This window comes from Dasypus novemcinctus, chromosome 23, assembly GCF_030445035.2.
Source record: "Dasypus novemcinctus isolate mDasNov1 chromosome 23, mDasNov1.1.hap2, whole genome shotgun sequence".
Lineage (NCBI taxonomy): Eukaryota > Metazoa > Chordata > Mammalia > Cingulata > Dasypodidae > Dasypus > Dasypus novemcinctus.
In genome coordinates this window covers 31,073,047-31,100,667 of record NC_080695.1, presented here as the reverse complement: position 1 = coordinate 31,100,667, position 27,621 = coordinate 31,073,047, and the positions used below count along the sequence as shown (strand labels likewise).

Here is a 27,621-nt window from a genome sequence, read left to right as displayed (position 1 = left end):
ACCTCTTACTACGACTGCCCGTGTAGTCACCGTAATTTTTCAGCACATATACGCTAAGGCTGACACGCACCTTCCACAGGATCCTTAGCAGAGAAAATGCATTGCCACTGTGAGCACTGACCTTTGGGTTTTCAAGCCTGACTTCTTCAATCACTGCAATGTCCCCACTGTTGCTGTCCACGCAATGGGAGCCAAAGGACACGGGGGCATCTGAGGAGCTGCTGGTATCCAGGAGACTGTCCCCGCCGACAGAGCTCTGCCAGGCTTTCTCCTCAGCAACAGCTGAGGAGGAAGGCAGCTGCTTCTTCAATGGGTGCAGGTTCAGGATTTTCCACCCACCTGTGGCAGAGGACAGGCAGGGATGGATGCGTCGGGGCCATATCGAGGGGGAAAGCGAGAGGGTATTTATGCTTGGCACACAGAGCAGACCCATGCAGAGCAAAGACTCGACTTAAAGCAAGTTTAAAGACTAAAGCAGAGGAGCAAGCAAGCTTGAAGCCCCTCCTCTTAGCCAGGTACTGGATTTACAAATCTGTCATCAGTACCACCCTCCATGCCTAAAAAGGTCTTCTATCACTAAAGTAAAGTAAATTGAGGGGTTCTGATAGAGATTACTGGACAGAGGAGGAAATTTATGGAATCCCCATCCTTTCAATAATAATAATAAAATGTAGCAAACAAAGATTTGCCAAGAACTGACATGCAAGCAACCAGGAGACTGACTACAGGGCTGACAGGACATCTCCTCCAAACTTATGATTATACGTTACAGGTGACACCATCAGACCCAAATCAGGGCAGCCCCAAGGAGATGCTCACATGCTTGCTGAGCTGAGCAAGGTGCTGAGCAGCAGCGCACACCTCCTGGCTGTCACCCCCACCCAAGAACACTGCCTACCCTTGTTCGGGGTGGAATGATGCAGCCGAGTCCTGAGACTGACGCTCGAGGAGGACTTCGTGTCCCCCTGCGACCCTTTGCCTTTCCTCTTGCTGCTGCTGCTGCTGCTCTCCTCGCTGTCCGATTCGGACAGGAAAGTGTCTTCCTCCTGCACCGAGGCCAAGCTCACTGTGGTCAGGAGCTCACTGCGCGCTTTCTCTCTTTCATATTGCCGGCTAAGGTCGCTCTCTTCTGCAAAAACGCAGGAGATGTACTTGGTGGTCCGCTGCCGACCTTCATCTTCCATGAATCCCTGGCAGGGATTAGATGTGTTTAATTGTGCTCAAGAAGGGGTGTCATAACCCACAGGCACTCATGTGACCCGAGGGTGTGAGCCTCCGTCTCCCCACTGGCCCCTGCATTCCCCTGCATCTCCTCCAGCTCACTGCCAGGGCCTCAGGTCAGGCCCCACTGACACTCCCTCATGAGTCTTCTTGTCTCCTCATCCCTCAGGTCCTGCCTCCACAGGCCTGTCAGAGATGGCTTCCTAAATCGCAATCCTGAATGTGTGTTTCCTTGAGACCAAGAGCTTCAAAAGGACAAGGGCCCTCACTGTCTTCCATGTAATCCCAGGGTCTCGTACAGGACTTGGCCCCAGAGAAATGGTGGGTCAGCATTAAGTGCTTGTTGTTACATAGAACCCAACTGTTTAGAACCATTGCTGTAGGCTGGCGAGTCAGGGCCTGGAGGAGACCAGCCCATTCAGCCATTGCCACTGAGAATGATGGCAAGGTCACTTCAGTTTATCTTCCAGGACAGGGGAATGGGCTCTCTCTGGAACGATTTTATGAGAGAAAGAGCCAATATCTTGGATGCACCAATCACATGCCAGGGACAGGGCTAAGTGTTCTACAGTCATTAGCTTAACTCTAATACTGCTTGGCAGCAAAATGCCAGAAAAGGGCAAGAGGAGACTGGGGACATAAAGGAATAAGCTCTCAGGTTCTGATTACAAAAGGTGAATGACAGACATGCACAGTTAGAGGTCACCACCAACTCAGTATCCCTAGAAGCCAGGTACGTAGCACAGGGGTGGGAGGGCAGGTGGGGATTGTGGAGACCTGGAGCACAATCGCTCGAGTCAGCCGCAGTTGACTGTCCTCACATCAGAGTGTGCTCCAGGTGCTGCCACATTTCCTTCTGACAAGTCAATGAAAAAAAAAAGAGGAGACTAACTGAAACCACAGTGAGGGTGGGACACCCATGCTATAGGCTGTATCCAGCCCCTAGGCAGCCCTTCCACCTCCTGGACAGAAAGGGCAGGTCTGTCTAGTGTTCAGATACTCTGAGGCATTCCTTCACAAACACACATCCAAAGTCAAGGAGTTGAGTGAGATGACTTGCAATGTTACCTTGACAACTTTGAATCTCTGAAGAAGGCGACACAGCATTCTTGCTTCCAGTTTTCCCACGTTCATCGCCACTCGGATTTCAGCTTGGGAAATTCCTTTAGTGCCTCTGCGCTCAACTGTATTAAGCAACACACATGAACCCCAAGCACTGTAAAGTTGTTGCTCTACACAAGTCAAATAAATCCCTGCTCCTTTTAAGCATAGACATTTCAATGTGGTGAAGTCGAGAAACAGAATAAAATATACCTTTTCACTCTTTCCCCCTCCCAGAATCTTTGTATAATAATACTGATAGCTCATTTTTTGAGTGCTATCTGACTCTTCCGGGTGAAACCACTAAATGACAAGCAATCAACTACTGATCTACTAAGTTCCAGTTTTTATCCAGCAGCAGGAAATGAGCTCATTCACATGAATGAACTTTTCCAGACAACTGAAAGAGATTCTTTTAAGAAGCATCAAAATAATTTTTAAGCAGTTTTTTTGAATGTGTACTTTTTCATTTCCCTGTTCTTTTGGGTAGACTCAGAAGCATTATGGACACTGATTATTGATTGTTCTGTAAGAGTCAAGGTGGGGGCCTATGGCAAGAGATGCTGTTTAGCCCTGTGTTGACTAGCAGATAGCTAATACTTGCTCTTTATTGTTTGTCAGCATTTGTCCTACTATGAGCTATCATTTCTCAATAGTTTTACTGTATCTGCCTCTAAGAAGCCCTTTTTCAATTTACTAAAAGGAGTCTGGGAACTCTAGAAAAGAGAATTCCACCAGTAAAGTACATGAATTAGGATAGACTTTGTGGCAAGCTTTGTGACTGAGTTGCCAGGTAAAATCACTCTAGATAAAGGAGGTTTTGCTCTACTACACACGTATGAAGACAGACCTTGGAATGGAGAGATGACAGGATGTACTCCTACACTGAATTAGACAGTAACATGCTAAAGGCAGGCAGTGGGAGGAGACGGGGTTGAAGGCAGTTTTCCCCAAAGTTTGTTCCAAGGATCTGCTCTGGGAGATAATAGTTGATCAAAACTGCCAAACAACAACCTCCCACACCTCTCCCCTCAAAAAGGCTGCACTGATGTAGAGTGCAGCTTCTTACCTGCCAGCAGAATCAGATCTCCTGCAGCCACTTCACCTTTTACCCTGTCCCACCTGTCTCCATGGACCTGAGAACACCACTACTTATAGCACTGGGTCAATGCTTCTTATGTGGATTTTAGGGGCTCTAGGGAACTGGGGAGGAATGGAAAGTGATGGTTTCCTCCTTCATCACTTGAATTCCCAGCTGCAGTGACTTCAGATCAATTTGGTGTGGTAAATGGCTTTCAAATCTTTAAAGACTCATACCAACAGCTCCTTTTTCTGAGTGCTTGTTATATACCAGGCACTATACTGTTTTAATCTTCCCATTCCGTGTTTAGTCCTCCTAATGTACTAGTTTGTTATCCCCTTTTTACAATGAGGGAACTGAGGCCCGAGACCACGGTGAAGCAATAGAGCTAACAAAAGGCAGAGTGAGGACTGAAACACAAACCTGAGCCAAAAGCCTAAACTTTTCAAGGGTACTGAGCTGCTTCCCACTGAATTACATTCTCAACAGTAGAGTTCTCTTTCATATAGGTCAAAATTTCTGGACTAAACACTTGCTGAACATATTGAAGCTGATGCGCAAACTAGACCTACTAAGTTCGTAGGTCTGTGTGAGCATGTCACGCTCATACACGATGTCCACCGGTGGCACTGCCTTGGAGATGACCTCCTCGTCATCATCGTCATCCTGGTCATGGTCATCTTCAACCTTCCGTTTGAACTCCTTTAGCAGCTTGAGGCAGCGGACCATGACATCAGTCCCTGGAATACAAGCACATGTTTTCCATCAGTGAGTAAAGAAAGTGTTGCATGTGGGAGTGGTGGGGGTCCTGAAATGATTACAGCAAACTAAGGCAGAAATAGAGCTTCAAAGAAAGGACACACACATCGTCAAGCCTGCAACATTTAAAACTGAACATCTCAGGGCATGAGACTTGCAAATTTATTCCACTGAAACGACTTTTTGTTTTTAGTATAATCAGTGAACAAAGAAATGGAAATGAAAGGAATAACAAGATGCCATTTTTCCCTAATAAACAGCAACCTTCTGCTGGTGACCAGCCCCAGGGCCGTGGGAAATGTTGGGAAACACGCCAGTCTTTCCACATTGTCTCCCCGGCACGCAGGACAGGGCTGGGCACACAGCAGGCAACATTTGTTGAGTGAACTTTTTTCTTTTAAATTAATACCCAAAGCCGAGAAGGTTGTGGCAGCAGTGCAGATGAGTTCTTCAGACCTTCCAGAGTATTCCAAGGGACTAACATTCATACCCCTGAACCCAGTGATTCCAAGAGTGGGGAATTTATGTCCAAAATATTTCAAAAAGCTACAAAGTGCTAAACAGTCCACTATAGGACTCTTTATAACATTAGCTTTAATGAAAAATCTTTAAAAAATAACAATGGGGACTAAGTGGTAGTACCCCACCATTCCACATCCTGTACAGACTGTTATCTGCCTTCAGATCATCACACTGTGCCTCGAATGCAACCTACAAAGGTAGGATATGGAAAAATAACAAGCCTGGACCTATGGGTATAACCAGGGAAGATGTGTATATAGATAGACAAGGACTATATAGGCATAAGGAAAATCAAGACTACCTTGAAGCTTTCCATGTGTTAACTCATTAGATCCCAGGAGACATTCTACAGATGAAGAAACTGAGGTACAGAGGGGTTAAATAGCTTCCCCAAGTTTCCCAAAGCTAGTACGTGACAGGGGCTAGGTTACTCGGGCAAGGCTGTGACGTGGGAGAAGTGAGTCTGCACTGAGATGTCCTATGAGAGAGGATGTTGCTGGAGGCAGAGTTGGGTCCCTCAAAGACATCCACACCCTCATCCCTGGTACTTGTTGACTTGTTCACTTCCTGTGGCTGTTATACCAAATTACCACAGAGTGGGTAGCTTAAAACAATAGAGATTTATTTTCTGACAGTTCTGGAGACCAGAAGTTCTAAATCCAGGGGTGGGTAGGGCCATGCTTCCTGTGGAGGTTTTTCCATTCTTTGCCTCTTCTGGTTTCTGGTGGCTGCTGGCCCTGTCATTCCGTAGTCACACTGCCTCCTCCTCTTCTCTGGTGACTCTCATAAGGAACCTTGTCATTGCATAATCCAATGAGCCTTCACTTAATTACATCTGCAAAGACCGTTTCACCAAACACGGCAATATTCACAGGTTCTGGGGATTAGGATGTGGACAAATCTTTTCCAGAAACCATTCTTCAACTCACTATGCCTTCCATGGTAAAGGAGACTGCAGCTGTAAGTGAAGGACCCTGAGATGGGGAAATGATCTTGGCCTTTCTAGGTAGGCCCAATGTAATCACTAGAGTCTTTAGAGGAGAGAAGCAGGAGGGTCAGAGAGAGAGAGAGACAGATGCGAAGCTGCTGGCTTTGAAGATGGAATAGGGGCATGAGCCAAGGAATGCAGGTGGCTTCTACAAGTTAGAAAAGTCAGGGAAAAGTTTCTCTCTAGAACCTCCAAAAAGAACACAGTCTTGCTGATACCTCAATTTTAGCCCAGTGAAACTCATTTCACACTTAGGACTTGAGAACTATAAAATAATAAATGTGTTGTTTTAAGCCACTAGGTAAAGTGGCTTACCTGCCAGGTATGAAAAGCCCATGTGAGAGCACTGTATACTGACTTCTGTGGAAAATAAGGTTCAGCCACCCATTCTTGAGCAGGGTATTCTCGTGAGGACAGAGCACCCGGCTTGTGGGTGAAGTTCACAACAATAACCCACCTCAGTGCCCTGAGATCATCAAAGACTTAGCCTTCAAGGTAAGCTTCAGCTGTTTGCAAAGGAACCTGTGCTGACCTTCCAGAATCCTCTGGGAGGGCTGGCCTGAGGCAAAATGGTTAGCAGAAGCACAGGCAGCTTCTGTGGCTCTCAGACACTTGCTTGGTACTGATTTCCCCTTCCACTCCTCAGTGACAGAAAATCCCCCAGCCCTGGATTTTTCATTAGAAGAAACATAAAGCCTCAGCCACAGTGTAGGCCTTTTAGTGCCTCAGCTTCTTTTTGCTCCTGCCAGGCATTCTTGGCTTCTCTTGCAGTCCCACAGCTTTTCCTTTGCCCTCTCCCTTCATTTCTCTCTCCCATGATGGGAGAGGAGCCTAAAGCAAACAAGAGTGGGGACAAGGGGACTCTTGGGCCCATCTGAATAGGCGAAACCCATTTCAAGGCTGGGTAACTGGGACTGGGTACTGTGCTGGGCTCCCTTTGTGGTTTCCTTCTAGCACCAACAGGTGAAAGCAGCAGGGATTTCCCAAACCTCGGTTGGTTTGTGCTGCTGACCAGCATGCCAGGCACACAGGCACAAACTGACCCCCAGGCTATTTTCCTTGTGAACTCCCTGCCTTCTATTCATGCCCTTCCCAAATCCTCCTATCTTGCCCCTAAAATGGCATTCACAAGAGCACCTCTTGCTCCTAATGATAAAAATATTGCTATCTACTGACCTGGTACTACACCCTGGCCTCTGCTCTAAGCTCTCCACCTGTATTGTACAAGCTCTTCTTTACCACAGCCTGAGATGCTATAATCCCCATTTCACATTAGAACACTGAGGACCTAAGCCACTTGCCCAGATTCCGAGCTCCTTAGCAAGCGTGGAGCTGGGATTTACTAGGCAGTCTGATTCTAAACCCTGGATGATATACAGCTCCTAATTCAAAGACGTGGATGTGAACTAAGAGCAACGAGTGACCGGGTGAAGAGATGCTGCCTTCTGCGTGAGCAGTCACAAAACAGCACTTAGGGGAGGCAGACTCCACATTCTCTCAGCCAGTAATCCAGCGTTATTTCTTCCACTCCTTTTTAACTTCCTTAAGGGGCTAATTAGCCAGGAAAAGACACACAGAACAGCCTTCAAAATAAATACAAGTGGAAGAGGAGGCACGATTCTAGTACACTCATGAACTTAAAGGGCAAAGAAGGGAAAAATTCCTCTCAGCCTTCAGAGCTTCTGATTCTCACATCCCCAAGTCGGTTTGTCATTCTCACCTCTGCTACCACAGCACTTGACAATACAGCCTTCTCTCATGGCACATGGCACATGGCACATGGCATGGGCCTTGTTCGCTTTCCCATCTGCTTCCTCTCCTGATAGCCAGGATGGCGATACTCAGACAGTGGAGGGACAAAGCCCAGGCTCCAGGACATGGGGCTGATGCTCTGCTCCACAACTTATCATTTCTGTGACTTTGGGAAATTACATACTGTAACTCTCCTTTTTGAGGAGTAGAAAGTTCTCTGCCTCATGGGGTCACTATGAAGCCAGCAGGCAGCAATCACATGGCACTAACTCCTGGCACTCACCAGGTGCCAGGTCCTGTGCCATGGGCATTATGGGTGCTGACTCATCAAATCCTCCCAACAATCCTGAGGCTGGGAGGCCAATGGGAGCTCCATTTTACAGATGTGGAAGCTGAGACACAGAGAGGTTAAGTGACTTGCTCAAAGAGACAGAGCTATGAAGGTTGCTGAGCTGGGATCTGAATTTGAATCCAGGCTCTCTCACTCCATAGTCCAGGCTCTCAACGATTACAGCAGTTATTTTTGATCACCAGCACCGGGCACAGGATAGAGGCATAACAAACTTTAGTTATATTAGACACAGAGGCAGAGAGAGTTGGTTACCAGGTAGAAGCTCTGTAGGATAGGCCCCACAGCTGATCTGAGGTTGTGCTGGCCTAGCTTCTGGATGTGTGTGGGAACTTGCCCTGGCTCTGGTTCTGGAAGGGTTCAGGAAGGTACCTGGATGGCTGGGCCATTGGCCGGGGATGAACTGAGGGTGATGTACAAGGACTGTGAGCATCATCGGCCCCAGGGCTGTCAAGGAGCATGTGACCCAGAGGCGGCGTCTCCAGCATGCTCCCAGGTTGTGCTGCGGGTGGGCCTGTGGGAGGCCGTTGTGCTTCCAGAAGGCCTGGGCTGACCCTGCCTCACTAGACAGCTGCTGGCAAGGCTTTGGGTTGTGGGGTCTGCAGCTCTGCCTGTCCCACAGAGCACAGCTGATTTCTTTGCTGTGAATCCCATCAGACAATCCTGCTTTATTTAGCCAACCTGTGTCTCCACCTAGCCTTTTTGACATACTGGCCCTTTCCCCACATCATGCCATAACACATCTTACTTTGGAAAGATCTTGCATTAGAGGGGCACGTATAGCCCAGAGGCAAGAAGCCAGGCTCTGCTGTCAGAGGTGGGTGGGACTCCAGCCTCTGTTGGGTGAATGTGGGCAAGCTGTTTCACCTTCCTGAGCCTCAACTGACTCACCTGTAAACTTGGGGTAACAACCAGGTCTAACCTCATGGGGGTATCAGGAGAATTTTAAGAGATGGGCACAGTGGCTGGCACATGGTTTGTGGATCACGATTCTAAGGGACCACCTGGAATGTGTCTCACTTTATAAAGGCCCTTTATACCTTTTCCACAGTCCTAGAGTTTTACCAGCCAGCAGGCAATTTGCTCAGATTTTCAGTTTTTATTATAGAAATCCCATCCACTCACCCTTTCCTTTCTGAGGAGCTTGCTCCAGTCTGAAGTCAGCCCAGGCAAAAGGCAGAAGGGCCAGAGGGAGACCCAAGGACTCACAGGACTTGACGGTGATGGGGCCTATCACACCATCTGAACACACCTCAGTGGCCAGCAATCCCCCTCCGAGGAACCACTGATCCCTGGAGGCAGGGCTTTCTTTCCAGGAACAAAAGGCAGGAGAGGTTTAACCAGCCAGACTCCTGCACAGGCTCACCAGCACGGGAATTTCAGGCTTTGAAAGATACGGTGCTCTAATGCCAGCCGTTCTGCACAAAGGAATCACGCAGTCCTTTTCTGTCAAAGATCTAGGATGGGCTTTTCCTTAGCATGAAGAAAGCATGGCTTAATTTAGACATGTGGAAGACCCAGGAAGGACGAAGGGAAGGTGTGAATCCTTACTGAGCACCCAGTATGAGCCAGGCACTGTGTCAGGTGATGGCAGATATGATTTTACTTAATCATCACATGGGAGTGTGCAAGTGATTGTTTTTTTCATTGTAAGAAAAAAGAAACTGAGGCTCAGAAGGTTCAAGTGCTCTAATTGAAGTCTCAGAGCTAGCAAGAGGACCTCCTTCCAAACTAGGCCACGTCGGCTTAGGTCCGAATTTCCAATTTCTATCAGAAGGCACTGGTCACTGTAAACAGAAACTTAAGAGTGATTGTGTAATGGGGTCAACAGCCCATGTTTCAAATGTCATCAGTTTCCTAGCAAAGCCATGCTTTCAACTACCTTTCCCCTGAGAAAGAACAAAAGTTAGATAGAAACAAAAAAGCAGAATTCTTCTTTAAGAGTTGCAAACTAAGGGAAAGTCCTACTGGTTAGCCAGGAAGATGGTATGTAAATTCAAAGTTACTACCCTCCCCCAGCTTCCCAACACAAACAGGCCTGTATGACCCAGGAAATAAGCACCTCCCACCCCAAGCCTGCTCTGAGTGGAGGATGGGCTTGCCAGGGCTAGGGAGTTATTCAGAGAGATAAGCAAGCCAAAGGGACATTCCAGAAGGGATAGGAGACTGGACCTTTTACCCATTCTGAAGCAAAGGATTCAGGGCAGCACCCAGGATGGTGATGGAGGGTGCTGTGGCCCACACACTAGGGTGATGTTATAGCGTGCAGCCCAAAAGTACAGGCTTTAAAGTCTGTCTGGGTGTGGACTTGCCTCTGCAAAACCTTGGCTAAGCGATAATGTCCTCTGTGCCTCAGTTTCCTTGGGTATAAAATGGGGACAAGAATAGTACCTGTCTCATAGAATCGGTATGAAAACTGACTGAATTTATGCTGGGTGCCTAGGACAGTGCATGACATATAAGAGCTCAATGAACCCTGGCTCCTACTATTATCATTATTGTTTTCGCTGAACTTTGAAAAACACAGCTTTTGAGGATCAAGTGTTATACCCAGGTGCCCAGGCTGAAAATGTCAGGGGATTGCTGGGGGCTTATAATTCAATTTGATTCCACAGGATTTATTCTGCGTTGGGCCCAGAACATACAAGATGAGTTCTTACCCTCACAAAGGGTCTAGTCTAACAGGGGCCAAGGCAGTGTGGGGAAGAAAATGGCCCTTGGCTGCACACAAGCCTGGGCTTGAGTTCTGGCTCCACTCAGAAGTCACTTACCTCTCAGAACCTTGGGTTCCTTCTCTATAAGACAGATGCAGGCTGAACAGCAGGTCTAGAATAACCTGGTAGTGAGGACGGATGAGCAGATGCACAGAAGGTGCATCAGGCCTGAGACACACTAAGGGCTCACCACACACATCTGGCTGCATGCCCATGGGGGGCCAAGTGCTCTACCTCAAGGACACACAGAGCTTGCAAACCATGAAAAGGCAGGACAGGGCTAGGCAGGGAAAGGGACAGAGAGGAGATGACATTCGGGGATGTTCAAGGATAAGTAAGAATTTTCTGATGACATAGCAGAGGCACAGGGGTGGGAAAGGACAAGATCAGTGGCAGAGAAGGGCAGATAAAGATGAGAATAAAGAGGGAGAAACGGAGCTTATGGAAGGTTTGTATGCCAAGCAAGGATATTCTATTTTTTATTTTATAGGCATGATGTTTTGGGACTAACATGATGAAGTTATTTCTGTGATGGATGTGGAAGAAGGCTTGGAGGGAAGAAGGCCTGGAAGGAGGAGACCAGATCTCCAGATCCTCATGCCGCTAGCAGCTGACTCAGACTGGCTTCGCCTTCAGCCCTGTGCCTGCCTTTGGACCCCAGGCACTGACCTACCCACTTTCATGTCATTTGTTCAGCCCAGTCTCTCGTGAGGCACAGAAGATGCTGATTAGATGTGCCGGCTCGAGTCACACTTTCAGGATCCAAATCCTTGCACCAGCATTTACTAGCTCTGACACCTCAGACCAGGGATCTGTGCCCATGCTGCTCATCAGTGAAATGAAGGAAAAAACATAACCCACATCATGGGTCGTTAGAAGGATCCGAGCAGAGCATTAACACTCAGCATGGTGCCTGGCATGCTGTCTCGATGGTTCTTCCACCTGCCAGACATAAGACTGACCACAAAATGGTATAATTACCCCCATAAAAAAGGAAGCCTTTTGTCTGCCCTGAGTCAAAGTTGGAGTGTGTAAAATTTTTCTTAGTAACTGTGCAGAGAAACAAAGGTATTGAAAAGAATCCCTATGGACTTAACAAAGGTTTAGGAAATGATAGAGCCATTCTTGATCTAGAGTTTGAGTCATCACTCATTCTAGTGCAACCAGGGTCACCTCCCCAAACTCTTGGGCTGAGTTAGTGCCTTTCTTTTTTGGGTGCTCAAAGTTCTCAAAGAGACATGGAAGGATGGAAAGGGCTTTGCATGCACCACACAGTGATAAACATCGTGACATGAGCAGCCCCTGCCTGTGAGCTCGAGATCAGGCACTGTTTAAGAAAGTAATTTCAGCCTCCTTGAACCAGCACCACCGTCCTCTGCGCTAGGTCCTGTGCTGAACCCATTCTGCTACTGAAGTCCCAGATGGGTCTTGCCTTTCTGTTACCATACATGCCTTTGTGGCCCCTCGAATGGCCCTATCTGACCATCCATGGGCTTACAAGCTCCTGACATGTGCCCTTGGGCTCCCTCATATACCGAGAGCATTCCCTTCTTTCCCCCCAGAGCCATTGGCTGGCCATACAGGAGCCAGTGGCCAGCAGGAAATCTCATGGTCTCTCACCACACCGACAGCCATCAGTCTTGTCTCGGCAATGTGGCCACTGTTCTCCGCCCCAGTTTGATTCCCCAGAATTCTTCCCCAGCCTCCCTTCCTACTCCTCTGCCGTGGGCAGGCATCAGGCTCTTTCCAAAGCATGCTGGGGCAGGCACATTTCCCTGTTCAGTGGTGGTGGTCAACAGCTCCCAGTGCCTGCGGGCCCAAGTGTGCTGTGGTTCCCACAGCTGTTGGCTGACAAGAGTCTCTGTCCTGTGCTGAGCGCAGGGGGCTGCCACAGGCAAAGGTCCAGCCCTCGGGAGTGCCAGCAGGTTGTGTAGGCCCAGGAATTTACAAGACTGTGGCTTTTACCCCTTTCTCTACTTTAAGTTCCTGGCTTTACTAGGTTTTACCATATTAAAATATTTTTGCCTCTTTTACATTTATCTTTAATACAATAGAATATTGATAGTAGTTATTCATTTTTTAGTTAGTATCCTTTAATTACTTTTGTCACTTTTACCTGAACAAAATCTTGCTTATTTTAGCTGTTTTAATCTTTTTTTCCTTCTAGCACCATCAATTTTCTAGGCTTTAAAATTTTCTGATGATCTTTTTCTATTCTTTTTATGTTTATGTTCACCCTTTATTCTTTTTGTTTCTCGGCTCTTCATTCTTTTTATTTCCAGTTTTCTGGTTTCAAAGCTCTTTTAAACATTTATATTTATTTTTATTGCATTTTAATCATTCTTAATATGCCTCATTTCTCTTTTTTTTTTCCTTAGCTTGTATACTTTAATACTATCGCAACTATTTTAATGTCCTCTTTTGCCATTTTAATGATCTTAATTTAGTTTGCTGGACCCTGTTATAAGTGCTTCTGGGTTTTGTTTTTTATTTTATTTTTTACTAACAGCTTTATTGAGATATAATTTAAATACTATCCAATTTACCAATTTAAAATGTAAAATTGAATGGTTTTTACTATATTCATAGAACTGTGCAACCATCACCAACCAATTTTAGGACATTTTTGTCACCTTGAAAAGAAATCCTGTACCCTTTAGCTAAAAACCCCAATGCCTCTGCACCCTTCCCACCAAACCCACCCTCAGTCACAACTAATCTGCTTTCTCTATATAGCGATTTCCCTATTCTGTACTTTATCTGAATGTAATCATATACTATGTAGCCTTTTGTGACTGGCTTCTTTTGCTTAGCACCATGGTTTCAACATGTCATAGCATGTATCAGTACTTCATTCCTTTTCATGATAGAAAAATATTCCAGTGTATGGATAGATCACATTTTATTTATCCACTCCTGCTGACAGACATTTCGGCTGTTTCATTCTTTGCCTGTTATAAAAAGTGCTGCTATGAATAGTCATGTACAAATTTATGGGTGGACATCTGCTTTTCTCTTTGGTATACACCCAGGAAAAATTCTGGGTTATATGGTCACTTACTGTTCAATCATTTGAGGAAGTGCCAGACTGTTTTCCAAAGTGGCTGCACTATTGTACACACCGACAAGCAGTACACCAGGGTCCCAATTTCTCCAAATCCTTGCCAACACTTTTTGTTATGTGACTTTTTGACCTTGGCCACCTACCTAGTGGGTGTGAAGTGGTATCTCATTGCAGGTTTGATTTACATTTCCCTGATGACAACAATGTCCTGGCATCTTTTTGTGTGCTGATGGGACATTTGCATAACTTCTTTGGAGAAATATCTATTCAAATCCTTTGTCCAATTCTGAATTGGGTTATTTGTCTTTTTATCACTGAATTATAAGAGTTCTGGATTGTGGGACTTCTGGAGAGATGCAGGACTCACATTTTCCCCAGAATAGCGAAAGGACAGGCAGAAACGGTCTGGAAAACTGTTCAAGGTTTAGGACGCCAGGGGAAGGCTGTACACCACCCAGAAGAGAGAAGAGCAAAGGAAAAAGAAAAAGAGGCTCAATGGGAAATGTCTGTGAGTAAAAGCTACAGCTGCTGCTGCTGGCATCCATGCTCCCACCCTTGAAGCAGAGAGCATCGAGTCCTCTGGCTCCTGGCTGGTGGCTACACACAGAGGGCTGCAGGGGTCCATTTCCCCAGGAGAGGGGAGAGACAGAGATGCAGTCTGAGGCTGATTCGGCTTCTGGCCAACGAACTTGGTTTGTATCCCACAGACCCTTCCAGGCCAAGCGGGGCTGGGCCACTGTTGGCCCTGAGTGTTGGCAGGTGACTAAAGAGACCCGACCCTCTCCAACACTCTCCCTATTGACTGGGTCTGGTTGCTGAGGACCCTGAGGGGAGTGGAATTATCTCCCATCTGGGATAAGGGAGGAAGAGAACAGTTTCTGAGAAAGTTCATTTGTGAAGCTCTGAATAGTCCTGAGGCAGGATCCTCTGTTACACTGTTCCGACCGGGGTTACAGTGAATGTATTCGGACCAGGGTTTGAGGTGAGAGGTCTGCCAAAGAGTGCCATCTGCTGGCAGAACAAAAAAGTTCATGCAAGGAAAATAAAAGTAAGTAAATAAAAGAGGGTTATTCGAGGCTTTAGAGCCTCTCTTCCCAAGGCTGGTCTGCAACCCGTTACTGGGTCAATGGCCTGAATTTGAGCAACTAAACAGGGACAATGCTAAAGGACTAGAACAGCAGTAATGTACAGCCTCCCACCACTAAATCCCTAATAAAGAGAAAGTGAGCATCAGAGTAAACTCACCATCATAATCAGATACCTAAACATCAGCAAAAAAATAATAAACCATACCAAGAGAAGATCAGTAAAATTGACAACCCCCCAGCTAGACTAACAAAGAAAAAAAGAGAGAAGATGCAAATAAATACAATCAGAAATGAAAGGAGAGAAGTTACAACTGACTCCACAGACATAAAAAGGATCATAAGAGGATATTATGAGAAACTGTATGCCAGTTAAATCATACAACCTAGATGAAATGGACAACATCTTAGAAACACACAAACAACCTACACTGACTCTATAAGAAACACAGGAACTTAACAAAGCAATCACATTTAAAGAAACTGAATCACTCATCAAAAATGTCCCAAAAATGAAAAGTGTGGGACCAGATGGTTTCCCAGGTGAATTCTACCAAGCATTTCAAGAAGACTTAACACCAATCCTGTTTAAACTCTTCCAAAAAATTGAAGAGGAGGAAATATTACCCAACACCTTTTATGATGCCAACATCACCCTAATACCAAAGCCAGGTAAAGATAACTACAAGAAAAAAAAAATTACAGACCCATCTCTAATGAAGACAGATGCAAAAACTCTCAACAAAATAACTGCAAATAGAATCCAACAACATATTAAAAGAATTATATAGCATGATCAAGTGAGATTTATTCCTGGTATGCAAGGGTGGTTCAACACAAGAAAATTAATTAATGTAATACACCAAATTAACAAATTGAAGGGAAAAAAACCACACGATCATCTCGACACAGAAAAGGCATTCAACAAAATCCACCATCCTTTCTTGATAAAAACACTTCAAAAGATAAAATTGAAAGGAAGTTTCTCAATATGATAAAGAGAATATATGAAAAATCCGCGGCCAACATTGTACTCAATGGGGAAAGGTTGAAAGCTTTCCCACTGAGATTAGGAACAAGACAAGGATGCCCAGTTACCACTGGTATTCAACATTGTGCTAGAAGTTCTAGCTAGAGCAATTATACAAGAAAAATAAATAAAAGGCATCCAAATAGGAAAAGAGCAAGCAGAACTCTCACAATTCACAGATGATATGATCATAATTTAGAAAACTCCGAAATTTCTATGACAAAGTTATTTGAGCTAATAAACCAGCAAAGTGGCAGGATACAAGATCACCATGCAAAACTCAGTAGGTATGATATTGGCATAAAGATAGACACATTGATGGATGAAATAGAATTAAGAATCCAGAAATAGACCCTCACCTCTACAGCCAGCTAGCACCTGCTTGCCCTGTACAAGGTCCCAAGTTCAATCCCTGGTACCTCTAAAAAAAAAAAGAATCAAAGACAAAGAAGATCCTTATCTCACTCTCTATACAAGAATCAACTCAAAATGGATCAAAAACCTAAATATAAAAGCCAGGACCATAAAACTACTAGAAGATAATGTAAGGAAACACCTTCAAGGTCTTCTGGTAGGAGGTAGTTTCTTAAACCTTATACCCAAAGCAAGAGCGATGAAAGAAAAAATAGATAAATGGGACCTCCTCAAAATTAAACACTTCTGCACCTCAAAGGACTCTCAACAGGATGACAAGGCAGCTGATTCAGAGGGAGAAAACATTCATATATCCAAAAAGAATTTAACAGCCACGATATATAAAGAGATTTTACAACTCAACAATAAAAAGTCAAACGACCCAATCAAAAAAATGGACAAAAGACTTGAATAGACATTTGTCCAAAGAAGAAATACAAATGGTGAAAAAATACATGATAAAATGGTCAACATCATCAGCAATTAGGGAAATGCAAATGAAAGCTACAATAAGATATCATTTCATTCCTATTAGAATGGTCACTATTAAAAAGCAGAAAACTACAAATATTGGAGAGGATGTGGAGACATAGGAACATTTATTCACTGTTGGGAATGTAGAATGTACAGTCACTGTGGAGAACTGTTCAACAGTTCCTAGGGAAGTTGAATACAGATTTGCCATGTGACCTGGCAAGACCACTACTAGGTGTATACCCAGAAGAACTGAGGGCAGTGACATGAACAGACATCTGCACATTGATGTTCACAGTGGCATTATTCACAATTGCCAAAAGAGGGAAACAACCCAGGTGTCCATCTACTGATGAACAGAAAACTTGTGATATACACATACTATGGAATATTATTCAGCAGTAAGAAGAAAAGAAGTTGTGAAACGTAAGACAACATAGATGAACCTGTTAAGTGAAGCAAGCCAGACACAAAAGGATAAATACTACATGACTGTGCAGTTAAGGACTAAATATGTTGAGTGAACTCGTGGAATTAGTAACTATTATAGAATATAGATCACCAGAAAATAGAATGAGGTTAAAAAATGGAAAGCTGAGGTTTAATCTGTGCAGAATTGATTAAAAGGTTGTTTGTAAATCTTTGAAAATGAATAGAAATGGTGAAAGCCCATCATAAGTGTTTTAACTAGAAGCGCTAATATATGGGTATGATAGTAGTTGAAAGGCAAAGTCTAAGGTCCTGTATATTACCAGAAGGAAAGCTAAAAAAATGTAACATGGGACTGCATAGCATAGCAAAACCTTATGTGATATATGAATATGGGAAATGTTGCATATGTAAGAATGTTTTAATTTGAAACAGAACAAACGTATGTTAATGCTATTATGTTACTATCAGGCAAAAATACAACCATAGCAAACTATGGGCAGCAGTGTAGAGTAATATATTAATAATCTTCCATTAAGGGTAAAAAAAAAGTATATTAAGAGAAAGAAACTAGACAAAAGGTACTACATATTGTTTGATTCCATCTATATAAAATATAAATATAAATAAATTAGAGGGATGGAAATAAAAATAGTAGCTACATATGGAAGAGGAAGGATAAAGAGATTGAGAGGTCATTATTAAAGAGTAGAGTTTTTGTTTACTACTACTATTATTATTGGAGTAATGAAAATGCTATAATAGTGATTGAAGTGATGAAAGCACAACTCTGCAATTATACCAAATACCATTGATAGCACACTTTAGATGTACTGTATGCTTTATAGATATGTATCAATAAAGTTGATTTTTAAAATATGGGCTATAGTTAGTAATAATATTTGACAATCTCTTTCACAGTTTGTAATAAATGTTTCACAACAATGCAAGGTGTTGGTGGTAGGGTGATATATGGGAGCCTTGTATGATGATACGCATGTTTGTTTTATAAGTTGAAAGCTTTTACTATAATGTATGTTCATGTATGAATGATATACTTCAATAATTTTCTTAAAATGAAAAAAAAAGTTTTGTTCTGTATATACTCTAGATAAAAACCTCCTAAGAGTTCTGCAAATATTTTTTGCATGATTTGCAAATATTTTCTTCCATTCTGTGAGTTGTCTTTTCCCTTTCTTGATGGTGTCCTTTGAAGCACAAAAGTTTTTAATTTTGATGAAGTCCAGTTTATCTTATTTTGTTACTTTTAAGTCATATCTTTCACCACTGGACTGTCTTAGTACCCTTGTCAAAAATCAGTTTACCACTAATGTATGGATTTATTTATGGACTTTCAATTCTATTCCATTGATCTATATCCTTTTGCCAGTACCACCCTGTTTTGATGACTATAGATATGTGTAAGATTTGCAATCAAGAACTATGAGTCCTCCTACATTATCCTTCTTTCTCAGGATTGTTTTGACTCTTCTGGGTACCTTGCAATTCCATATGGATTTTAGAATCAACTTGTCAATTTCTACAAAGAAATCATCTGGGATTCTGAGAGGAACTGCACTGAATCTGTAGATCAGTTTGCAGTGTAATGCCATCTTAATGTTAAGTCTTTTGATCCTTGAACATGGACGCTTTCCCATTTATTTACAGCCTCTTTAATTTCTTTCAACATTGTGTTGCAATTTTCAGAATATGAATTTTCATTGCTTTTGTTAAATTTATTCCAAAGTATTTTATTCTTTTTGACGCTGTTGTGAATGAAAATGTTTTCTTAATTTCATTTTTGGACAGTTCATTATATCTATACTGAGATAACTGATTTCTGAATATTTGAATATCTTGGATACTGCAACCTGAACTTGGTTGTTATTTTTGAAGAGTTATAGGGGCAACAGTTGTAGAAGAGTCCACATCAAAAATAGAGAAGTATGGATGCTTTAGCCCCGACCCCTATCACCTTCAGTGCTTAATGCTGGACTCACCTTGTCCCTGAACCTGGAAAGCCCTTTCAAATGGCCACCTCAGTCTTCAGCCCTGCAGGCACAAGCCATGTCCACTGCAGCCACAGTGATAATTTTCTGAAGGACTGGAAAGCTAACTTCTATTTTTGTTCCCTCCTTTTCTCAGCACAATTTAATAAACACAAAATAATGCATAAGCACCTGAAGAAAATAAACCAAATCTGCAAAACAGACTTGATCAGCATGATTGTTTTTATTACCAAAGATTTTTCGCTTTTTGCCAAACAGATTCACGGCAGTTTTTTGGAAAGCATTTGAAATATGCCTAAATCTAAACTCTTTGTTTATGGACTTTTAGAAATATCCAGGCACATTTGTAAATTTACATGAAGTAATACATCATCCTCATTTATTATATGAATCTTATCTATTCCATAATGCCTTAGAGGGAAAGTTTTATGCTTATTTTGTAAGTTCGGGGCAACAAAGCTCATGGCAAATAAAGGACTGAAAACTGCATTTATCCCTTGTCTCTTATACCAGGCAAGTAACTGAAGAGGCACTTAATTAAGTTCATCAAACATTTACTGAGTATGGCCTCTGTTCCAAGCAGATGCTGCAGGGTATTAAGGGTTTAAAGTATATAAGCGATGTGGCCACCACCCTCAAGGAATGCGCAACTTAGTTGGAAAAAGTCAGGAAGAAATAACTGAGGCTCAGGGTGGCATGGGGAGCGAGGGGCATAGGGGTTGGTAAGGAGCTTAGGTTTCAAGTCAAAGCAATTGAGAGGTAGTGGTGGCTTGGGTGAAAAGACCACCATGGGAATGAGATGACAAAGGCTGCATGTGTGTGCATGCATATGAGAGTGTGTGTGTGTGTGTTTCTTTCTTTCTTTATAACAACTGAATATTAATGACTTGAATTCCCCAATCAAAAGAAACAGACTGATAGCCTGGATTAAAAAATACGAGCCATCTATATGTTGTCTATAAGAGATTCACCTCAGATGTAAGGTCACAACCAGGTTAAAAGTGAAAGGTTGGAAAAAGGTATTTCATGCATATAGTAACTGAAAAAGAGCTGGAATAGAGGTACTAATATCAGACAAAATAGATTTTTAATGTGAAACTGTTATAAAGGATGAAGAAGGTCAGTATATATTAATAAAAGGGGCAATTCAACAAGAAGAAATAGCTATTCTAAATATTTATACACCTAACCTCAGTGCCAAGATACATGATGCACACATTGGAAAAGTTGAAGGGAGAAATAGATGTCTCTACAATAATAGTTAGGGACTTCAACACACCTCTCTCAGTATTGGAAAGAACATCTGGACAGAGAATAAATAAAGAAAAAGAGAACCTGAATAATACGATGAATGAACTAGACCTAACAGACATCTATAGAGCACTGCACCACCCAAACAGCATGATATGTATTCTTTTCAAGTGCTCATAGATCCTTCTCCAAGATAGACCATATATTGGGTCATAAGACAAGTCTCAATAAATTTTAAAAGATTGAAATTATACAAAACACATGCTCTGATCATAATGGAATGAAGCTGGAAATCAATTATGGACAGAAAAAGGGAAAATTCATAAATAAAAGGAGATTAAACAATACACTCTTTTTTTAAAAAGATTTATTTATTTATTTCTCTCCCCTCTCCCCCCACCCCGGTTGTCTGTTCTCTGTGTCTATTTGCTGCCATCTCCTTTGCCTGCTTCTGTTGTCGGCGGCACAGGAATCTGTGTTTCTTTTTGTTGTGTCAGGCTGCACTTTCTTTCGCGCTGGGTGGCTGTCCTTATTGGGTGCATTCCTTGCGCGTGGGGCTCCCCTACACGGGGGACACCCCTGTGTGGCAGGGCATTCCTTGCATGCTTCAGCACTGCACATGGGCCAGCTGCACAAAGGTCAAGAAGGCCCGGGGTTTGAACCGCAGACCTCCCATGTGGTAGACGGACGCCCTAACCACTGGGCCAAGTCCGCCGCCAAACAATACACTCTTAAACAATCAGTGGGTCAAAGAAGAAATTGCAAGAGAATTCAGCAAATATCTTGAAACAAATGAAAATGAGAACACAACATATCAAAACCTATGGGACACTGCAAAGGCAGTGCAGAGAGGGAAATTTATAGCCCTCAATACTTACATTAAAAAAGAAGAAAGAGCTAAATTGATCTAACTATAAGCTTGGAGGAACTAGAAAAAGAACAACAAACTAACCCAAAACCAAGCCAAAGGAAAGAAATAGTAAAGATCAGAGTAGAAATAAATGAAATTGAGAACGAAAAAACAATAAAGAGAATTGACAAAACCAAAAGTTCATTCTATGAGAACAACAAAATATACAAACTCTTAGCGAGAGTGACAAAAAAAGACAGAAGACACAAATAAATAAAATCAGAAATGAAAGGGGGGACATTACCACTGACCCCATAGAAATAAGAGAGATCATAAGAGGATACTATGAAAAACTGTATGCCAAAAATACTAGAAAATGTAGACAAGATGGACAAATTCCTGGAAACATATGAACCATCTACACTGACTTTAGAAGAAACAGAAGACCTCAACAAACCAATTACAAGTGAAGAGATTTAAACAGTCATCAAAAACCTCCCAAAGATGAAAAGCCCAGAACCAGATGGCTTCACAGAAGAATTCTACTAATCATTCAAAGATGAACTAATACTGATTTTGCTCAAGCGCTTCCAGAAAAGAACGCTATCAAACTCATTCTATGAAGCCAATATCACCCAAATACCAAAACCAGATAAAGATAATATGAAAAAAGAAAATTACAGACCAATACCTCTAATGAATATAGATACAAAAATCTTCAACAAAATACTTGCAAACAGAATCCAAAAGCACATTAAAAGAATTATACATCATGTTCAAGTGGGTTTTATCCCAGGTATGCAAGAGTGGTTCAACACAAGAAAATGAATTAGTAATATACCACATTGATAAACAGAAGAAGAAAAACCACATGATCCTTTCTACTGATGCATTTGACAAAATATAGCACCATTTCTTGATAAATACACTCCAAAAGATAGGAATTTTCAGAAGGAAGCTTTCCCAATATGGTAAAGTACATATATGAAACACCTACAGCTAGCATTGTACTCCAATGGTGAAAGACTAAAAGCTTTCCTACTGAGATCAGGAACAAGACAAGGATGCCCACTGTCAACATTATTATTCAAAATTGTGCTAGAGGACATCCCAGAAAATGGCGCTGAAGTAGGTAGACAGAGTCTGACCCTCTCACAAAAAAAGCTAAGAGAAGGCATGGACCTATCTAAAGGAGAAGCCAAAGAAAAACCATGAGCTGCTCTGCCATGTGGCTGGAAAGGGCACATATACCCCGACCTCAGAGCAAGTAGCCTTGGTGGAGCCCTTGGCTCCCTGCTGTCAATTTTCTGGGAGGTGACGTTCTTTGGGAGGAAGAGGGGTCTGACAGGGTGGACAGTGGTTTCTCTGCAGTGAGATTCGCCAGCTGAGACCCCTTTGAATCTTGGAAGGGACCCTGACCTGAGAGGGAGAGGGGAGGGATATCGTCTCAGGCTAGCTAAAGAGTGGGCAGGACAAGCACCTAATTAGCAAGACTCTAGCAAACTGTAGTCTAAAAGGAGGGAGGGAGGGAAAGGAGGCAGATAGCTTTCTGAAGCCTAATCAACCTAAGGAGATAATTTAGCTCAGTGGAGGAATTCCTGCCATGCATATACAAGGCCCCTGGTTCCATTCCCTGGTCTCCTCAGAGAAGTGGAGAAGTGATCCACTTGGTTCTCCCGCATCCAGATGATACCTTATGACAGGGCTATACAGAGATTCTTTTTATTTTAGGTTTTCTTGGATCTGTTATTTATTTTTTTAAGGTTTTTTTTTTCTTCCTTATTTTATTCACTAAAATCCAGTACATTACCTACAGAGGGCAGGTTGCAGGGTGATTGATGAATACCTGAACACAGACAGCCAGAGAAGATCCTTAGGGGCCTAAGAGGGAAGGCTGTTTTTTCCTTGATTTTTTTTTTTTAAGTTGCTGTTTTGTTTCTTGTTTGTTGTATTTCCCCCCTCTTTTCTTTTACTGATTTTTTCTAACTACATTATTTCTCTTCTATCCTTCATTTTTCTATCTTCTGTTTTCTGTTGTTTTTCTTTCATTCCATCTCTCTTTGTTGGTCTTCAATTTTTTTTTTTTTGGTCTTTATTTCTCTCTCTTTTTTCTGTTTTCTTTATTTACTTTTTCTCTTTTTCCCCCTCTCTTCTCATCATTCTGGCCTTTTAATTCATTCTATATATTTTTTTCTTTACTTTGTTTCTTGCTTCATTTTTTCTATTCCACTTTTGTATTCTTATTCCTCTGTACTTATTATGATTTTTTACACATGTTAATTATTCATTTTCCTAGATATTGTATGATTCCTTTTCTACCTGTTTAAAATTATTATTACTATTATTCTTTTTCTCTTTTTATCCATATCCTTTTCTCTGGTCCTAATTCTTTTTTTTCAAGGGAGCATAAACAACAGCAAGAAAATAAAATAAGGAATGAAGTGTCAAAGTGAAACTTTACCACGTACACAAAAAACAACAATATAAAACTGTAGAGTAGAAAGAAAAGCTAACCAACCACATAAACCCATCAAGACAAACAGATGGCTACATTACAACAAAAAATTACAAGCCATACTAAGAAACAGGAAGACATGACCCAGTCTAATGAAGAAGCTAAAAACAGGAGGAGATGCAGAACATGGAATAACTAATCAAAGATGTCCAAACAAATATCATGAATCAACTTAATGAATGAAGGAATAGATTAAGGATATTAAGAAAAGACTGGGAGAACAAACTGAAGAAATTGTAAACATACATAAAAAGATAATGGATATGATGGTAATGAATGGTACAATGCTAGAAATAAAAATACAGTGGAAGCACATAACAGTAGATTTGAACAGGCAGACGAATTAGTGAGGTGGAAGACAGTACACCTGAAATCAGACAGATAATAGGACAGATTAGAAAAAAAAAAAATCCAGCAGGGACTTAGGGACTTGAATGATAACACAAAACTCACAAACATATGCATTATAGGCATCCTAGGAAGAGAAGAGAAGGGAAAGGGGCAGAAAGAGTGTTGGAGGAAACAGTTGAAAATTTCCCAACTCTATTGAGAGATATGGATCTACATGTCCAGGAAGCGCAGTGTACCCCAAACAGTATAAATCCTAACAGGCCTACCCCAAGACACAAACTTGTCAAGTTGTCCAATGCTCAAGACAAAGAAAGAATACTGAAAGCAGCAAGAGAAAAGAGATACATCACATACAAGAGATGCTCACTAAGATTAAGTGCTGATTTCACAGCTGAAGTCATGGAGGCAAGAAGGCAGTGGTATAACATAGGTAAGGTGCTAAAAGAAAAAAACTTCCAGCCACGAATTCTCTGTCCAGCAAAGCTGGCATTCAAAACTGAGGGAGAGTTCAAAATATTCACAGATAAACATAAATTAAGAGAGTTTGTCAATAAGAAACATGTCCTTCAAGAAATACTAAAGGGAGTTCTGCAGGTAAAAAGGTAAAAATAGGAGAGAGAGAGAGGTGGAGAAGAGTATAAGAATAACTAAAAAGATAAAAAGAGAAATAAAAACAACATATGGCATAAAGATGATATAGCTAGGGTAAGTAATTCCTTGACAGTAATAACACTGAATGTGAATGGATTAAACTCTCCAATCAAGAGATACAGATTGGCAGAATGGATAAGGAAATACTGCCCATTTATATGCTGTCTGCAAGAAACTTACCTTAGACCCAGAGATGCAAGAAGGCTGAAAGGGAATGGCTGGAGAACAATTTTACACGCAAAAAAGGACAGGGGTAGCTATAGTAATATTGGACAAAATAGACTTTAAATGCAAAACTATTGTAAGGAACAAAGAAGGCCAGTATATATTAATAATAGGAGTAATCCATCAAGAAGAAAGAGTAATCATAAACATTTTATTTTATTTTTTAAATTAAAAAAATTCTCCCACTCCCCCTCCCCCACCCTGCTGTTTTTGCTGTGTTCATTCACTGTGTGATCTTCTGCATCTATTTCTCTTTTTGTCTTCTCTTCTCATCTTTCTCCTCTAGGATTCACTGGGATTTGATCCTGGGGACCTCTGATGTGGAGAGAGGTTCCCTGTCAATTGCACCACCTCAGTTCCTGGTCTCTGCTGTGCTTCACCTTGACTCTCCCCTTCATCTCTCTTTTGTTGTGTCATCATCTTGCTGCGTGACTCATGTGTGCGGGCACTAGCTCACCACATGGGCACTTGGCTCGCCACGTGGGCACTGGTTTGCCATGTGGGAAGTGGTTCAACATGCAGGCACTCACACGGGCACTTGGCTCTCCATGTGGGCACTCGGCTCACTGCGCAGGCACTGGCTCACTGTGCAGCCACTGGATCACCACGTGGGCACTCATGAGGGCACTCAGCTTTCCATGAGAGCACTGGCTTGCTGTGCAGGCATGCTTTCTCTTTTTCACCAGGAGGCCACAGGGATTGAACGCAGGTCCTCCTATATGGTAGGTGGAGGCCTTATCACTTGAGCCACATCTGCTTCCCAATCATAAACATTTATATACCTAACCAGGGTACCTCAAAATACATGAGGCAAACATAGGAAAAACTAAGTGGAGAAACAGATGTCAGTACTATTACAGTGGGGGACTTTAATACACTATTATCACCATTAGACAGAACATCTTGACAGAGAATCAATAAAGAAACAAAGACCTTGAATAAAACATTAGAGGATCTGGACCAAATAGACATACACAGAACATTACACCCAAATACAGTGGGATATACATTCTTCTCAAGTGCACATGGATCATTCTCCAGGAGAGACCACATGCTAGGCCACAGAACAACGCTCAGCAAATTCAGAAAAGATTGAAATTATACAAAGTAATTTCTCTGATCACAATGGAATAAAGCTGGAAATCAATAAGGGACACAGAAGCAGATTAGGCACAAAGATATGGAAGTTAAACAATACACTCTTAGACAATCACTGGGTCAAGGAGGAAATTGCAAAAGAAATCAGTAACTACCTTGAAATGAATGAAAATGACAACACGATGTATCAAAACCTATGGGATACAGCAGAAGATGTACTGAGAAGGAAATTCATAGCCATAAATACCTATATTAAAAAAGAAGAGCTAAAATCAAAGACCTAACTGCACATCTGGATACTAAACCCACTGAAAGTATCATAAGAGGATACTTTGAAAAAATTGTATGCCAACAAGATGGATAATTCAGAGGAATGGACAAATTCCTAGAAAAAAGTCTACACTAACGAAAGAAGAAATTGATGAATTCAACAGACCAATCACAAGTAATGAGATTGAATTAGTTGTCAAAAACCTCCCAACATGAGCCCAGAAACAGATGGCTTCATAGGTGAATTCTACCAAACATTCTGGAAAGAACTAACACCAATCCTGTCTAAACTCTTACAAAAATAGAAGTGGAGGGAACATTGCTTAACTCATTATATGATGCCAACATCACCCTAATACCAAAGCCAAACAAAGATGCCACTAGAAAGGAGAACTACAGACCAATCTCTCTAATGAACCTAGATGCTAAAATCCTCAACAAAATATTCAACAACACATTAAATGAATAATGCACCATGACCAAGTGGGTTACGTCCCTGGTATGAAGGATGGTTCAACATAAGAAAATCAATGTAATACACTACCTAAATAGGTCAAAAGAAAAAAATCACTTGATAATCTTTATAGAGGCAGAAAAAGCATTTGACAAAATACAGCACAGGAACAACACTGTTACAAGTACTTACTCGGGCACTTAGTTAAGGAAAAGATATATAAGGCATCCAAATTGGAAAGGAAGAAGTAAAATTCCACTATTTGCAGATGACATGATTCTATACCTCGAAAGCCCTGAGAAATCTACAACAAAGCTTCTAGAGCTTATAAATGAGTTCAGTAAAGTGGCAGGCTATAAGATTAATGTGAAAAAATCAGTAGCTTTTCTGTATACCAATAACAAGCAATCTCAGGAGGAAATCAAGAAAAAATCCCATTTACAATAGCAACTAAAAAATCAAGTAAGTAAATTTAATTAACAATGTAAGCAACTTCAATGCAGAAAACTACAAAGAAAATCAAAGAGGACCTAAATAAATGGCAATCAAAGAGGACCCATATAATTGGAAGAGTATTCTCTGTTCATGGATAGAAAGGCTAAACATCATTAAGATGTCTATCCTACCCAAACTGATTTACAGATTTAATGCAATCCCAATGAAAATTATGACAACATTTTTTACAGAATTGGAAAAGCTATGAAATGAATTTGGAATTGCCAGGGCCCCAAATAGCCAAAGATAGATTGAATAAGAAGAACAAAGCTGGAGGAACAACACTATCTGACTTTAAAACACACTAACAAAGCTACAGATGTCAAAACTGCATGGTATTGGCACAAGGATAGACATACTGACCAATGGAACTGAACTCAGAGTTCTGATATAGATTCTCACAAATACAGTCAACTGATATTCAACAAGGTCACCAAGCCCAATCAACTGGGAGAGAATGGCCTCTTCA

At 42.0% G+C, this 27,621-nt stretch overlaps 1 protein-coding gene across 1 annotated transcript in view; it reads right to left on the bottom strand.

Annotated features, from left to right (window-relative positions):
• The window catches only part of GTF3C1 (general transcription factor IIIC subunit 1), a 93,678-nt gene that overhangs the window by 43,358 nt on the left and 22,699 nt on the right, over positions 1-27,621 (bottom strand). The window contains exons 7-10 of the mRNA XM_004450467.4: positions 3,976-4,143; positions 2,290-2,405; positions 899-1,190; positions 122-339 (exon numbers count right to left, since the gene is read on the bottom strand). Coding sequence (XP_004450524.2) covers positions 122-339; positions 899-1,190; positions 2,290-2,405; positions 3,976-4,143 — 794 coding nt within the window. The remainder of the gene's footprint in view (positions 1-121; positions 340-898; positions 1,191-2,289; positions 2,406-3,975; positions 4,144-27,621) is intronic.